General features: G+C 38.1%; 2 protein-coding genes across 2 annotated transcripts; one reads left to right on the top strand and one right to left on the bottom strand.

Moving 5' to 3' along the window:
• Positions 1–533: 533 nt before the first annotated feature.
• KY384_006725 (uncharacterized protein) lies at positions 534–2,807 on the bottom strand (the record flags this gene model as incomplete). The annotated part of the gene is made up of 7 exons (XM_044815218.1): positions 534–1,004; positions 1,074–1,461; positions 1,731–1,896; positions 1,950–1,957; positions 2,079–2,413; positions 2,460–2,500; positions 2,699–2,807. The coding sequence occupies 7 exons, from the start codon at positions 2,805–2,807 to the stop codon at positions 534–536; spliced, it is 1,518 nt and encodes a 505-aa protein (XP_044667836.1).
• Positions 2,808–8,499: 5,692 nt separating this feature from the next.
• Positions 8,500–9,433, top strand: KY384_006724 (uncharacterized protein; the record flags this gene model as incomplete). Its single annotated transcript, XM_044815217.1, has 2 exons — positions 8,500–8,621; positions 8,677–9,433. The coding sequence occupies 2 exons, from the start codon at positions 8,500–8,502 to the stop codon at positions 9,431–9,433; spliced, it is 879 nt and encodes a 292-aa protein (XP_044667835.1).
• Between the last annotated feature and the right edge of the window lie 7,044 nt (positions 9,434–16,477).

The raw sequence follows: 16,477 nt of genomic DNA, 5'->3' as shown, positions 1-16,477 counted from the left end.
TCATGATTGTGTGCAGGCGACAAAAGCTCAAATTAGTAGCAAATGTGGAGCAAAGCAGTGTAGATCTCACTTATTGTCAAACCTACGTTGCTTAATCTAGGAAACGATGGATGCTCAAGCGCTAATTATGCATTATATGTGAGTGTTTAATGCTTGGCTCGGAGCGGTCTATGAGGTCTTATCCATCACTTAACACATGCCTCTTTGCTTCAAAGCAACAGAAAAACGACCATTTACAGGTTGATCCGCGAGAGGCGAATCTTAGGGAGGGCTGGACATTTGGGAGGCCCCTTTAAATGATAGAGCTAGGGATTTAGGGCCCACTATCGACATGTTTGACAAGCCGCAGACACTCGCGAGCACCGTGATAGAAGTCTATTGGTCTATTTTATTAAGAGGTTACGATGGTACGCAAACAAGAACCTAGCCTAATGCTACGATATCCGCACAACGCCCCCAACTCCAAGACCATAATTACTCTGCCCATAAACCCCCCTTCCCACCCAACTTCCGCAAACCACCCTTCAACCCCGTCAATCACCGGTGATAGCGCTCACAGCATCCCTACAAAGCGTCTGGAACTCCAATTCTAATCCCACATCTGCAGGAGCTAACTCCGGCGCGACCAACATCGCCAATTCACTCAATCCATCAATGATCGCCTCGCAGATGAACTCATCGAAGGCGGAGATCCCCTCTTCGAGCTGCTCCACGACCGCTATGCTTAGGTGATTAGCGTACGGGTCCGAGCCACTGGCTTTCATGGGTGTTATGTGGTTCGGGGCGGAGCAGACCGTGCCTTTGTAGTGGCATTCTTGGGGCTTGTCTTCGTTGGTTTGCCAGAAATGGCGTTTTTCGAGCTCCGTGGCGTTGAACAACAGGTCGCGTCGTTCAACAAGCTGAAGAGCGCCAAGACCACGCTTTACCGGCCCGGTGGGAGAACAGCCATTCTGGGAAGATTCAACGTAGTCGAGCTCCTTGCAGGACTTCTTCGCGGCTTGTTGCTACGACGAGACAGCGGCGACGAGCAAGCTATCCCGGATCTTTGGGCTGCTGTACTTACTGTCCTCCACCGTGAAGGTGAGCTTTTCCTTGCCATTCTCCTCGTTCTCGCCCTTGATGGTGGGCACGTGTTCGATAACAGCGTGCTGCTTGGAATCGCAGTGATCGGATTTGTCCGGGCAGAGCGCTTGGATCTTGTCGAAAGCGTTTTTTCGCAGGTCGCTACCGTCGTTAGCGTTTTCGGCGTCGCCGATCGAGACGGTATCGTTGGAGAGGAAGACCGTGAAGGTTGCGGATGGGGCGGTGCTTGTGGTTGTGCAGCCGGAGATTGAGGTGCATTTTGGGGTGTCAGCGATGCCACCGACGAGGGTGCAGGCGGAACAGCCGGCGGTGTAGGTCTGTGTTTCTATTGTGATGGGATTCGCTACAGTATTTGTGGACAAGACCGTGTACCCGCAGCTTTGTCCCCTGCGGGTTGCGCCGGCGATGGTAAGCAAGGGGAGAGTAGTTGTGCCACATATACAGCCTTGCGCGACGATACCTTGACCCGGATCCTGCTCTTGCAAGAAGCATAATAGCGTTGATGTTGGTGTGATCGTTGACGGTGTGATTGTTGATGTCGGTATGAGGTTGATGTTGGTGAGCAGTTGGGATTATTGCGTCGCTTGAGGCGCGAATTCCCTATCGTGATCATACTTCGCTTCATCTTGGCGGGGGAATTAGCGAACCTGGTGTGATAATCTGCTATGGTAGCATCCACGCTTTGGTTAAATACTTCCATGTCTACTGGACCTTTACTTGCAAGCGCTCGAAATTCCAAAAGAGGAACTGCTCTTGGAGTATTGACAACATATTCTAACGCATCCTTGAGGCCGCCGATCTGACCGTCTATGACTTTGTCGACTTCAGATGATCGGTCGGGGATTTTATTGTCTTGGATACTTTACCTCCAATCCTTAATGAGAACTTTTCGCTCTTGCATGTTGTAAATCGTTGTAAAGTCGGTTCGCGGCATCACATTTGTTATCATTTTTGGGCTTTATCCATCCCATTGCTTATTGGTCCCTTTTGCGTACGATAGGACTCGTGAAAAGAGGCTTAGAACATCATCCTTGACACTTTTTGGACCAATGCCGTTTGGCTTGCTTTGGAGGAAATCCTTGGTGACCATGACCATGCCCTTGGCCGGATTTCTGGCGCCTATCAGGACAGAACTTTTGCCAGTGATTGCGAGGTTGAAGATATCCTGAATAGCCTTAAGAGACAACGGAGCCAGTACTTGGGGCTGAAATAAGATTGCATTTGCATCAAAAGCGTCAAGTTGCGTGACTACCCAATCATCAACCGGGCTGGTATTGATTTTAACTTTCTTGTCTTCATCAGACAGTTTGTTCGATGGCTTCCAGTCCGTCTACCAAGGTCAACATGGGTCATATATACTGGGAGGGAACTCCTACGATATCTTTGGCAACCGCAGCGGCCGCCTTAGCAAGGTCGCCTGTCCCAACTTTGATTGACGTTCCATCCAAAATGTATTCGCAGGTAAGCGCCCCTGCGGCTTCCAATGACGTGTCTCCATTTAATTTCTAGTTGGTGGCACTGCGCGGCCCAAGAAGCCTCCCCTTCAGTTGGTATGTCTCCTCTTCGCTGCATGACTTGGAGCCAAACTGATTCGTCCAGTCTCATCCGCCTGTACTACCATCTTTGGGGCTTGCTGAAGCTCTCCGAGCAGGCGCAGCGATCTCGCCTGGAATCGTACACTCTCGTACGTCTATATCAGTTACACGAGATGTCAAGAATCCCATGCGATGTTGGAGGGAAGGAGGAGCGTGCACTAGCCTTGTTGCCAGATGCCTGTTTGAGCGCATCATGCGATAAATTATAATAGCTCCACAGAGAGGCGAGAGTATCGCGAGAGGATTTGGGCACGTATAGATGTTGTGTGGGGGCAGGTGCATGGTGTGGCGGGAGAGGTGGTGGAGCATCATGCCCTTGAGGAGGGGTGGCCGCCATTTGTGGTGTTGTGGGATCATTTCCAGGGGAGTCTGAGGGGTATAGTGTGTCATGGGAAGGATAAGCAGAGTATGGAGAGAAGTCTGGTGAGGCTGTCAGGTGTGGGGGAGGAGCAAGATTGAGGATGGGTAGGTTTTCTGATTGGCAGAATCGGGGGTATCGTCAGTAGACGAGACAAATAGACGTGCTCAATTGAGTAGGGGTGATTGGGAGCTCGGGTTGATATGAAAGGGCTTGTGCTATTGGTATTGTACGGGGTTGAGGTTGGGTTGGCTTTGTAGTGGTACCTGAGAGAATTTGAGATGCTAATGTCTGCCCAAATGTGAGTTTCATAAGGATTTGATACGTGGCAAATGACAGCATTGCCAATTGTGCGAAGGGGAGCCTTAAGCATGCGCAGATCGGACTAAGAGCCTTATATTCTTTCTCTATGTGCATGATTTTGGCATGAACTGTACAATACCTCCGATTCTGATGACAAAAGATTCAGCCCACTCTTTGACAACACCATCGCTAATTTTATCTATTCTGGCTGATGCTATGGTCGAGACTCCAGACATACAAGAGTTCTGCAACCGCTTATGAGAGCGTATGACGCTTCTCGGCGTTCAGAGCCTTTCAGGCAATCTTGAACTCGGTCTCTACACTGGTCGGCGTCCAACCGAGACTCGTATCGCTCCTGACGTGAATAGCATTTTGTGCATGATAGGATGCTGTTCTCCAAAGACAAGATCAATCGCTCATGCACCGTTGGACTCTAGTTGTAACGCAATCAAATCCTTACGGCTCGAATGCTTAGTTGGGTGGAATGCTCGCTCTCCGCAGAACCGCGAGGCTCGAAGGGGTGGTAACACTTTATCATGACGAGGTTCACGGACAGAACCTGTTATGAGCGTCGATCAGATGGGACGTAGGGAGGGTATACAAGCTACTAGTATATCAATTGTGTATATCCCGGACTTTGAGTAAAAACTCGTTTACCGCAAGTAATGGCGACGTTGGTTTCAGTAATCGTCCAAACCCCAAACCATGCGAGATTCCAAGTAGTATCCGGCGACTTAAAGTCAGTCGTTACGAGGATCCAGAGGCGCACAATAAAGATGACCAAGACACTGGCGACGTCTTATTATAGTTCCCACATAAATAATAAGACGTAGTACACTTACAACCCACCAAGCACAAAGACGCCAGCAAGAGCTATTCGTTGGGACGTCAGGAGATATAATCGAATTGTAACTGTGTGTAAAGTCGCGTAGACACATTAAGTCACATGAAAACCGGAGAGAAAGCCGGGAGATAATTATTACTCACATGGTAACGGCAAAATTAGCATAGCTGCGTCCGTGGCAATATTAGGTAGGTACCGCAATACTGATGAAGAAGGCGTACGGATCAACAACGCACTTGGTAGGACTAATCCTGTTCTAAAAGCCAGAAACGGACCTGCGTTGAAAGATAGTGGTGAAGAGCTTTATGGGCGACTATCAGCTCGACGTTGTAAGCCATTAGTGTGAAGCTTACAGTTGCCAGGCCCTATGCTATCCAAACCGCGCTAAGAGCACAGACGTAGACTTTTATCGCGACGGCGAAGACGCGGTAATAGAATGCTAGGATCGAGTATCTTGCGAAACAGATAGTGATCGTGTACAGTATCTCCCCGAAGAATAGGTGTTTGAAGAACTTGGCCACTTCATTGGGCCCTAGGATCTAGATATACCGTGCGTAGCCCTAGTGAAGTCCTATTGTCGACAGATATGAGGAATTCGATTCTGATTCGATTCGTTTCCCGAAAGGGCAGCGACATACTAATGATTATACTAATCATAAATTCTAGCGAGAAAAGCTGGCGACAATATGGGATCGCGTTAGGCGCTTCGCTGTGCCACATTGAAACAAAAGACGTGTAAGGTCCTTATTCGACAAGGAATTCTGAGGGAAAGTCAAAAAGCACGACTTCCCTCGAATTCCGTTACGCCTGCGATTTACAGATTAGAGACCAAGTTGACTTAGTAGGTTTGATCTGGTGAGCCAGGCAATGCAACTTGCTCATGTAATCCGACCAACGCGAAGAGGCCTCCCTGTTTATATTTGAATCGAATACTCAACCCTAGAAGAGCTTGTAGCTCACTTGTCACGCGCTGCGCAACTGAACAATGAATATTATGTTCAAACACTTGAAGTCCAACATTGGGAGCGCATCTCGAAACCTGCAGCACATCACTCGGCGCTACGATCTAAACCCCACAGAAACCCACAGCGTACTCGTCTACGACAACGCCTATATCGGCGCTTCGGTCAACCAGAAGGCGAGCTACCACCACTTTAAACACGACGTGGTAAAGCTCCTCCCGCTCCTTACCCCAGCTTTCGCTACCCTCGCCATCGACCCCCTAACCCTCTCAAACTGGCTCGGCCCAGCCGTACCCCGCACAGACAATCTTTCCCTCATCTCCGTCCAAATAGGATCCCACAGACCTCGCCTCCGTCGCAAAGAAATTCTAGATCACCACCTCGTCCGCGAGACCATAGATTTCTTTTGATCCCACCCCTGGACCTTCCTCCTCTACAACGAAGGCTCCTCCGTCCCTCCCCGCCTCGCCGCTCACTAACCTCCAAATTCGGAGCAGCTCTTAGGAATCTGGTATGAAGACATCCGCAGCGCATTCCGCGAAAATCCCAGTGACGTCTGGTTCAAACACCTGACTACCTTCACCTTCGTCGCCATTTTTCCCCTAGCGTGCCAAGTCACGCTGTCCAGCTTTGTCTACCTGACAAATATCCGGGTCCTGCGGATTCAAATGGGCCCGGTGTCGCCGTTACATCCTGCGATGGGACAGCTTGAGCGTTTGTACGGCCGAGAACGCCTGGTAGAGGTGAGGGAGGGGGAGGTGCGCATTCTGAGCAGGTACTGGGACTCGCTGTATTCGAATCTCGTCAATGGGCAGTATCATGAGCATTTGCCTAAAAGGTTTGAGGTGCTTGATGTGCAGAATGAGAAGCTGAGGGAGCTTTGGGAGTATTATTATAATGAAGAAGGTTTACCTGGGTGGAGACAAGTTGATAGCGGGGTGTGGGCAAGGGATAATGTCAAAAGTGAGGCCTCCAAAGAGTAATGCGTCTGAGGTAATGCGCTGTTCTATTGAAATTGAATGAAAAGCGTCAAACTTGATATGGAAAAGGCGAGAAGTATATTATCCTTCCACAACGCGCCGAGCCGGAACAACACGATTTTCATAGACATGCGTGCGATCTGTCAGCAACGTGTTGTGGAGCTTACTATGTGCCGAGGATGTATAATGTTCCTGCATCTGCATCCCTTCAAGGCTTACGCTGCATTTATACTGGGTTGGACGCTCGATCCTAGGCTAGGCCAAGTACCAATGGTAATGTCATGGATTAGTATCTGTACCGTACTTGCAACAGGCAATCCAAAATCTCATTTCGACTTACTTAGGCCTACTATGCCTATTAATTATTAACTCCTGCCTCAGTAAGAGCATAAAGGCAATCTCTTTGATCTTCACCTATGGCTTGCCGGATGACGTGCATCTTGATCTTACTCGGAGCTTTGAACTTTGAGTCTCACTTCTAAGAGCACGAGACAAAGTAAGGCGGCTCTTAGTAGGACCCTCCTTAGCTGTTCCCTCTTGCTTCCACAAAATGCACGGATAGGGACGACAAGAACTTCTATGCATGTCCCACTTGATGTTGAACGTCTATGAATCCAATCTAAAAGAAGTTCTAGAATAAATGTTTCGCTAATTCTATTTTAGGCACACTCATATACGATTCTAAGTTGGTGCAGGTTAATGTTTCATGTATAATAGTGACTCTTGCGGGTCGCTTGTACGGTCCCAAGAATCTTTAGAAGGACGCGTGATCTCGAGACGAGATAGTCTGTCCTAGAATATTAAGCCTCTAATCATATGATTAACGTGAAAAACTTGATTCCCAATACCGAAGAAGAGATTAAAGGTTCAATTTCGCAGAATCTCCTACAGCCCATTCTCAGAATTCATCCTCCCACCTACCTACCGCCTTACCACCAAACACTGCAAAGTTTCTGCCTCGATCCCTCTCCCTAGTCTCTCCCCAAGACTACACACAATGGTCTTCTTCACAACAGCCACCACCATCCTCTCCCTCCTCCTTACTCTCCTGCCCTTTCGCTCCCTCGCACAACAACCCCAAGCTTCGCCTGGCACAACAAACACCTACAACATCTACGACACACACTCCCTTACCGTACACTGGGCCCGCAAACCTATCGATGGATATTCTCTCTACGCCAACACAGCCTACGACTTCCAGCTGTGGGTCAACCGCTTAGCCGACATCCCCTACTCCCCCACTTCCACCCCGTGGACGGACTGGTGCACCGTTCCCGAAGGTCAGCAACCCCCCAAATGTATACACATGCATATCGTACCTTTTGCAGACGGCTCGGGGCTAGGACCGGGGGAAGGAAAGGGGGATATGGATCGTGAATTGCTAGGTAAGGTGGTGGGGGCGATTAGAGGGTTGGGGTTTGCCAAGATTTGGACGCTTGAGGCGACGTTTGCGTTTGGACCTAGGGGTGGGAAGCCGGTGGGCATGGGATATGTAACTCAGAGGGAGAGTGATGGCAGTGAGACTGTTTTTTCGAGTGGGGGAGCGAGGATGTGGGGCCGGTGATTCCGGCGATCGCTATGGGGAGGAAGAGGGCTTTCGTTCTGTAGGAAGATGGGGTTGGGGGTTTAGGTTGTAATGGAGAAGTGTTGATACTGTTATTTGTAGGAGTGAGAGAAAGAAAGCAGCGGCGTGTGCGAATCAGCCGCAATGATTTCGATGTCGATGCTCGTATCACAGGTTTCTATAGCAGTCAGAGGGCCAAGATTTTGGAGCTCGACGTGAAATTGGTAGCCATAACCCTCCTAACCCTAAGAATAGGATTCAGAGGTACATTTGCTTACTATCACTAATCTTGTTCTATTAAAGCTTATGACCCAGTTTTAGTACATTCGAGTGGGTTTCGCCAATTAGCATTTAAAGTCTTCGTCGTTCTCTATGTCACACCTAAATAATTATTCGGCCCGACTAATTGACCAAATCAATCGATTAATTAATAAAGTGTGACACTCGACCCTGTTATACATATAGTCCTCATTTGCATATTATCCACAACATACGACTGTCCAATCCTGTAGTGCAGCGACAGAATGAACGAAGTCGTGCAAGCACTCGGAGAAGGGCGTCAACTCATCGAAGACATCATTTTCCGAAGAACTAGACAACAATTAATCCGAGACACAGCCATGCGACGCCCCCCTCTCATTCTTCAAAGCCACTAGCGCAAAGATTCAGTCGCAAAATGCTTCTCAGACATGCTATTTATGTACATGTGTCGATTTCCACGTAGATGCGCATATGCGCGCGCGTTTACAAGACCTCTGATCCTGCTCAACACATAGTACCTGCACGATCTATCAAGCTTCAGCGCCGAGCATGCAGACTTGGGAGCACGCTTTTCTCTGCACCTGCGTATTTTATGCTCTTGGGGTTGAAGCAGTCTTGCCAGCTACTCCAGCCACTGACACTTTATTCGGTCTAAACATCATTAATGATACGTGAGAAGATCTTCTGCTGATGCTCCATGAACCCTTAAAGCTGAACATCTAACAGACACATCCTCCCCCTCGCATTCGACCACGATGGATTCCACTTTTCCGGCGAGGTAGACACTAGCGTTGAAACTTACAATTGGGATGAAGGAGACTACGAGACCACCGGAGAATGCATGAACATCTTCTCTGGCATCGTCACAGATCATGAAGATCTCGCCCAGGTCGTTCCTGTTGACTTCAAAAAAACAGGCTTTCAGACATACATTAAGATGACCATAGATGTTATCGAACAAGGGGTACCACCTTTAACATGGGGGGAGCTGCGACACCTGCTTGACACAAATTGGCCCCTATATTACATGCCTGTGTATGATGAGCATCCATTCTGGTTCAACGTTACTAACGACGCCGGCGTATTCCTAAGACTGACTTTCGATCGAATGCCGGTCACGAATGCGGACATTACGGCCGGTGATGTTGGTGTCCATGCAAAACTATATCATGAGAACGCCCTGAATCCCGCAGATGTGCAATCAGTTTTAGATCAGGCCATCGCGGCATGGAGCCATCAACTCGATGTGAGGGTTAGTGAGGATGTGGTTCTGACTTTCACTAGTAATGACGTTACGATGCTTATCCAGGGAGAGCACAATGGAGAGCCACGGGGATGGAATTATGGGAAGTTTTCTGACGGTCTAAGGGAGCTTAGTAAATATTACCGCGATACAGGGGAGTACTGTTCGTTTTGGTCGTGGATTGGTTATCAAGACCAGAGTCAGGCAGGGGGCGTTACGACGTTGGATATCTGGGGCTAATGGCAGGTCTCCAGTGAGATTTGTTCGACTTTACAGGTGAGCATTATCAATTTCGTTGGGAGCCAGAAGCACTACGGAATCGAATCAATGCATATGGCTAGCTGAAAAGTAAAATTATAAATGTGAGCCTTAAGCATGGGTATTCGACCTGATGTTTGACACTTTGGAATTTCATACACGCGAAGGCGTTTCATGAGCGGTCACTACACGTTAGTCGACAGTAAAGGTCGTTCATAATATCTGTCTGAAGCAGCAAAGGCTTATGCCAAAATCAAGAAAGGCCTCTACAAAGCCTTGACCCTCTGGAGTAGTTGAGTCTCAAGATGAATATTGTAAAGGGAGGCTTCTTATCTTAATATACTCTGCACTATGCTTCTTTTAGCCGAGACAAGAGTCGCCACAATGTTACTTTCACGGATCTGAAATGGCTTGTCTATCTCAAGCAGTAGTACCCTATCAACGTCGACAAAGTCGATCCTATGCTTCTCTTCTCTCGCATCCGCTTGAACTAACCCTTGTTCGGCGGTCACCGTGCTTTACAACTGACATACGCTAGAGCTGAGATCTTGGAAGGAGGATTCTCTGTCGGTTGACCAACTCGAAAAGGTAGCACTTTGTTGAAAAGATTATAATATCAAATCTTTAATATATACGACCAAGGGTTGAGATATCAAATAAAGTGAATAACATCATCATATAAGACTTTAGCGAGATGCTGGAGCAGTAGAGAGACTGGCATAGAGGATGCTTAGTAAGAGAAATGACCGCTTTAGGACAATATAAGTGCTGAGAAGTGTTGGGCATATTGCTTATTCAAAAATCCCGCCACCCCGGAATTGAAACAAACATTCGTCTGCCCGCAAAAATCTTCCTCCCTATTAGCAGCTCATCCAAAATCTTATTTCATCGCCACTTGTATTAAACGTGCATAAAAGATCAAGTAAGTGCTGGCGTATCTTGTCCTATTGCTCACAGTTGCCGGGCAACACTAGACAGGCTTGAAGCGCGCTATTAGCAGTGTCTAATGGTGTCCGTCTAATTGCTAACAGTTGCAATAGAAGGGATTCGAGCAATAATCCACCCGCCAACGGCGGCTATGATAGAGAACGTCCTGGGGTACGTCTCTAACCTTTGGACTGCCTATTCTGTCCAAATCAGCACGCCGGACTATGCAGAGCACTCTGTTCGATCTCTACTAGGGTATCACACTTGGTCAGCGCAGGATATCCGCAGCTCCGCTCTCGTCCCCAACCTTCCTCCCGGTCGCACAGAAACGACCGCTTCTCGCGCTATCGGGACAGGAGTCGATCTCTCCGCCGCGAAAGATTTCATTCTCGCCACCGTGAAGGAAGTCGCTCCCCTCACTCCCCTCACCGCCCCTCGCATCACAAACACAGGAGCAGGTACCGCTCAAGAAGCGACTCCCCCGCTCGCGCGTGCGAGATGACCGACAAGGATGGAGTCTATCTCCATACTCGCGATACAAGCAAGAAAAAGAGCGAGAGAAAGAGGACAGGGCAAGAGACCGCTTCTACAATCGCGGGCATCATTATTGCAGTTCCTACAGAGCCAGGACTCCCACCCCGCTACGAAGACGCAGCCGATCTCGCAACCCCTACCGTTCCACGAGACGTGGGCAATATGCTCGAGAAAAGGCGCGTCTTGCGCAAGAAAAGAGAGAGCAATACTTCTCTGCGTGGCCGAGAGAAGATGGCCTGCAAATGGGCTCTCGCAGGTACAAGCAAAGCGAGAAGATACAGACAGCACAAGAACGCGGTGCAGCAGCGCAGCCCCAGTGGATTCCGCCCCCATGGACAGAGGCGCTTGAAGGAGACTACTAGGCCCAATTGGCGAATATCCGGGCGTACGAGGATGTGTATGGCACGGGTGATGATCTTGCCACTCTGCCTGCCTATGATGAGGGAGAGGGAGCTGAGATGTACTAGCCTTAGCCCCAGCCCCAGCCTTAGCAGATCGTTTAGCCTGAGTATACGCTGGAATGCAGCGGGACTACGCGCGTAGAGTGGCGGCAGTCACGGCGTTCGAGGCTTGATATGACACTGGGGAGCGAGAGGGAAGTCTTCCACCTGACGATAAGTCTAATCTACATTTGCCTGATTAGGCGTGATGAGAGCTGTCCTAGTCTAGCACTAGTCGAAATATCTTATCTCTAATTTTTTTACAGCTATTGCGCTAAAGATATAATACTCTATAGATATATAGTCTAGAATATATATATATAGCGCCCTAAATTTATCTCTACTCCTATCCTCTAGTTATTTATATTTATATTTATTTTCTAAATATAAACTATATTCTTTAACTTTTCTAAGTATATAGCTTAATCTATAAAGTAAAGTTTTATTAATAATTAAGGCTCTTTATAAGCTATAAAAGGGTGTAATTAATAGTTTTAAGCTATAAAGATAAAACTAGAGTCTCTTATAGTTTTAATATTATTTATAAAGATAATAAATTTATTTTATAAAAAATTATATATTATATTTTATAAGTATTCTTATAAAAAATATAACTTAGACTTACTTATATTTAATAACTTAATATTTTATAAATAAATACTTTATCTCTAAGCTCTAGTTAAATCTTATAAAATATTTAATATATTTCTAATTTATAAATATTTATTTCTTATTATCTTAATATTATATTTAAAATACTTATTAACTTATTAAGAGCTTTTATTTCTAAAATAAAATTCTTATTTAATAATTATATAAAGAACTTATTTTCTATTTCTAGAATATATATATTATTAATAACTATTACTATTATATTATAATATTTAAGTAAACTTAATTCTTTAAATATATATTTAAGAGTTAAGATTAAAGAATTCTTTTATTTAATAATATTTAATACTTTATACTTAGTTTATATTAAGAGGTTTAAATACTTTTTTTATATACTTTTATTATTACTTTTTATATAATTTTTATAGTTTAAAGTATTAGTTTTTATTTATTTTTTTAAATATTTTTTTAATTAAATTTTAATTAAATTATTAATATAATTATTTTAATACTTATTAAAGTTCTAAGATTTTAATTATATTAATTATAAATAGTTTTTAAAAAATTCTTAATTTAATTAATATATTTTTTATTTTTATTTTTCTTTATTAAAGTTATAATCTAGGGTTTAATTATAGTATAAATATATAGTTATTTAATATATAAGTTTTAATTTTATTATAAAAATTTATATATAAAACTTATATAGTTTAGCTTATTAATTTTAAATATAATCTTTATTTCCTTCTATAATATTTATATATTAAGTTATAAAGAATATAGTATTTTAGTTTTTAGTAATTAAAGGGGTAGTAACTATTTAATATAAGCCGCTATTAACTAAAAAGCTTTTTTACTAACTATATTAAATAATATATTTTATAATTAATTCTATTAGCTAGAGTTTTACTTAGTTAAATAGTATATTTTATTCTTTTTTTAATTAGTTACTTTAGCTTTTATTATATTTTAAATTTACTTATAAACCTTTAATTAACTTTATCTCCTCCTAATCTATAGGCCTTTTAATATTAATTATAAATATAATTTATTTTATATAGCTTTCTATTTAATAAGCTTACTATAAAAAGCTTATTTTAAAAAAAAGATAATTTTATATTAATTCTTTATCTAGTTAACTATTACTAGAATACTTTATAGTCCCTAATATAATAATTATAATATATATTTATTAAACCTTTTATTTCTATATTAATAAAATTATTTTCTTTAATTCTATAGGGTTAGAGTTAAAAGATTCTATTAGTATATTTATTATTTATATCTAGCTTATATTATAAGATTTAGCTTAACTTTTATTAAAATAAGCTATTATATTTTTTTACAATCTTTTATAGCTAGTTCTATATAATTTTTATTTATAATTATTAATTCTTTTTTTTTTATAAATTTTAATTTATTAAAATTATATTTTTTTATATAATTTTAAATAGTTTTTACTAAGTATTTAATTTTTTTAATTATACTAGTTATAAATAGTTTCTAAAGCGCTTAGCTAATTAATATACTTATTTCCTTTTTTTTTTTAATTTTTTATTTACTTTTTTTTTTTTTTTTTTTTTAAAGTTTTTAGTTTAATTTTAGCTATAAGTTTTTTTTTTTTTTTTTTAAAATTTTTTATCTATTAAGGCTTTTTTTCTATTATTTTAAGTAGGTAATAAAAATTTTACTTTACTAGTATATTTATAAAAATTTATATAATTTGCCTCTTAGATATAGCATTTTTTTTTAATATTTACTAGATTTTAAATTAAAAAATTCTAGTTTACTTTTTCCCTTTTTATAGCTATTAACTTTTTATAGAATAAAAGGTTCTAGGTTTTATTTAAAATAAAATTTTCCTTTATTAGTTTTATTCCTTATAAAATAATTTTTAAGTATTTATCTTTTTTTTCTAACTATTAAAGCTTTTATTATAATTATTAAAAGTGCTTTTTCTGCTTAATAACCTTTAATTAAAGTTTACTTTTTTAAAATATTTAATAAAAATCTATTTTTTCTTAAAATATTTAATTTCTTTCTTTTTTTTTTTTTTTTATTTTTTTTTTTTTTTAATTTTTATTTTCTTTTCTAAAGTTTTTTTTTTTTTTCCTATTTTAATATTTTTTTCTAATTTTAACTAAATTGCCTATAAAAACTATATTATTTAAACTATTTTCCTTTTATTAATTAATTAATTAATAATTATTTATTTTATTATAAGCTTTATTATTATTATTTTTTTAATTATTTTCCCTTTTTTTTTTTTATTTAAGCTTATATTTTTTAAATCTATTAGTTTTTTTATTTAATCCCTATAATTCTCTTATATTTTTCTTTTCTTTTTTTATAAAAGCTTTTTTTCCCCCTTAATTTTAATATATAATTTATATCTCTAATAAAAGAATTTTTTATAAAAATATTTTTTTCTATTTTTAAATACTTTTAAATAATATTATAATAATTAATATTAATTTTTTATTTTCTTTTAAAATATTTAATTTGTTTTTTATAATTTAAAAATATTTTAGCTTATTTAAAAAATTAATTACAAAATAATTTAATTATTAATTTTAAATTAAAATTAAAGTTAATATTAATATTTTATTATTTAGCTTTTTAATCTTTCTTTTTTTTAACTTTTTATTTTTCTTTCTAGAATTCCTTTTAAATAAAATCTTTTTATAGCTTTTTTATAAAGGTATTTATTTTTATTCTTGCCTTTATTACTTGTTTTAAAATATAAATAAAGCAATAAGTTTAAAGTTAAATATAATATAATATTTTTAGCTATTTTAAATAAGTTAGTAGTTTTATTAACTTCTATAAGTTTTTTATTACTTTTTAGCAATTATTTCAACTTTTTATTATTTATTTAAAAATTTTTTTTATTAGTTTTAGGATTGCTTTTTCTAATACCTCCTAATTTATAAGTTTTTACTTAATTTAAATTATTATTAAAAACTTTTTATATTTGAAAATTAAGGTAAAAAACTAATAATAAACCTTTAGTTAATATACTAACTTTTAAAAATTAGAAAATAACCTTAAGTAATCTGCTTTTTTTGCTGCTATTAATATCTAATTTTTAATATATTTTAAAAAATTAATTTTAAATATTATTATTAAAAACTTAAAATAATTATATTTTTTAACTTATAAAATTTATCCTTTTTACTATAAAAAAGGCTTTTATTATAGATTCTAGCTAATATAGCTATATTTCGTAAGATTTATTTTTAACTTTGCTTTTCCTAGCTATCTCTTTAGAATTTCTAATATACTTTAAAGCTTTTAATTTTCTTTCCTAAAAAATATACTATTATCTATATAAAATAAATATTATAAAACCCTTTTTTCTGTTTTATTTAAATACTTTAATAGATTATTAATATATAGATTAAAGAGTATTAAAGATAGTAAGGAGCTTTAAATAATCCTTTAAGTTTTTTCTACTTATAAAGACTTTTCTTTATTTATAAAAACTATTAATTATATTTTTTCTATTATTAAATTTTAAATTAATAATTAAAATAAATATAGCTAGCCTTTTTTATATAATTAAATTAATAATTAATTATAATTAATAATATTAAATACTATTTAAAAATTAATAAAAACTATTTATTATTAAAGTTTACTTTTTAAAAAATAATATATTATTATAAAATTAACTATTATAAATAATTCCTATTAAAACCTTGCTTAAATTAAATATATTTAAGTTTATAATTAATATATAATCTAATAAAAAATAAAATATTTAAAGATTTTCTAGAATATATAAATAATTATAATTAATTAAAAATTAAATACTTCTTATAATATAGCTATATTTTTAAACTTAAAATAGATTTCTATTTTTTTTTATTATTATAATATTTGCTTTATCTTCTTATATTAATTATAAAAATATTAAAAACCTTTTATTTATTTTTCTACTTTTATTATCACTTTTAAAAGCTAAATATAAATATTATCCCTTATATATAATTTCCCTATCTCTTAATAATAAATTTCCTAATAAAGCTCTTTAATTAAAATCTTTTTTTATTAGCTTTACTTTTCTTCTTTTTAAAGCTTTCTTTACCTTTTTTCCCTTTTTTTTTTTTACTTTTAGAATTAAGTATATATTTAATTATAGTTTTTTTTAATATTAAAACTTTTTTTATTACTACTTTAGTAGTAAAAGTAATTAACTTATTCTCTATCGCTTATATTATTATTATTTTAAATAGTTTTATATTTTATTATTAACTTTAGTTTTTCCCTACTTTAAATTCTAATATATTTTAGTATTTATTTTTTTTATCCCTTTTTTACTACTTTTAAGATTTTTTAAAATATAAGCTAAAAAGTTTAATATAAAAATTAATTTAAATTATTAATTAATTTTTCCTTTTTTATTTTCTTTTTTTTAATTATATAATTTATTTTAAATTATCTTATTATTAGACTATTATTATTAATATTATTAATTATATAATTTAATATTAAAAATTTATTAAAATTA

Source organism: Bacidia gigantensis, assembly GCF_019456465.1.
Source record: "Bacidia gigantensis strain McMullin 20006 chromosome Unknown contig_253, whole genome shotgun sequence".
Lineage (NCBI taxonomy): Eukaryota > Fungi > Ascomycota > Lecanoromycetes > Lecanorales > Ramalinaceae > Bacidia > Bacidia gigantensis.
This window is presented reverse-complemented; position numbering and strand designations above follow the sequence as displayed.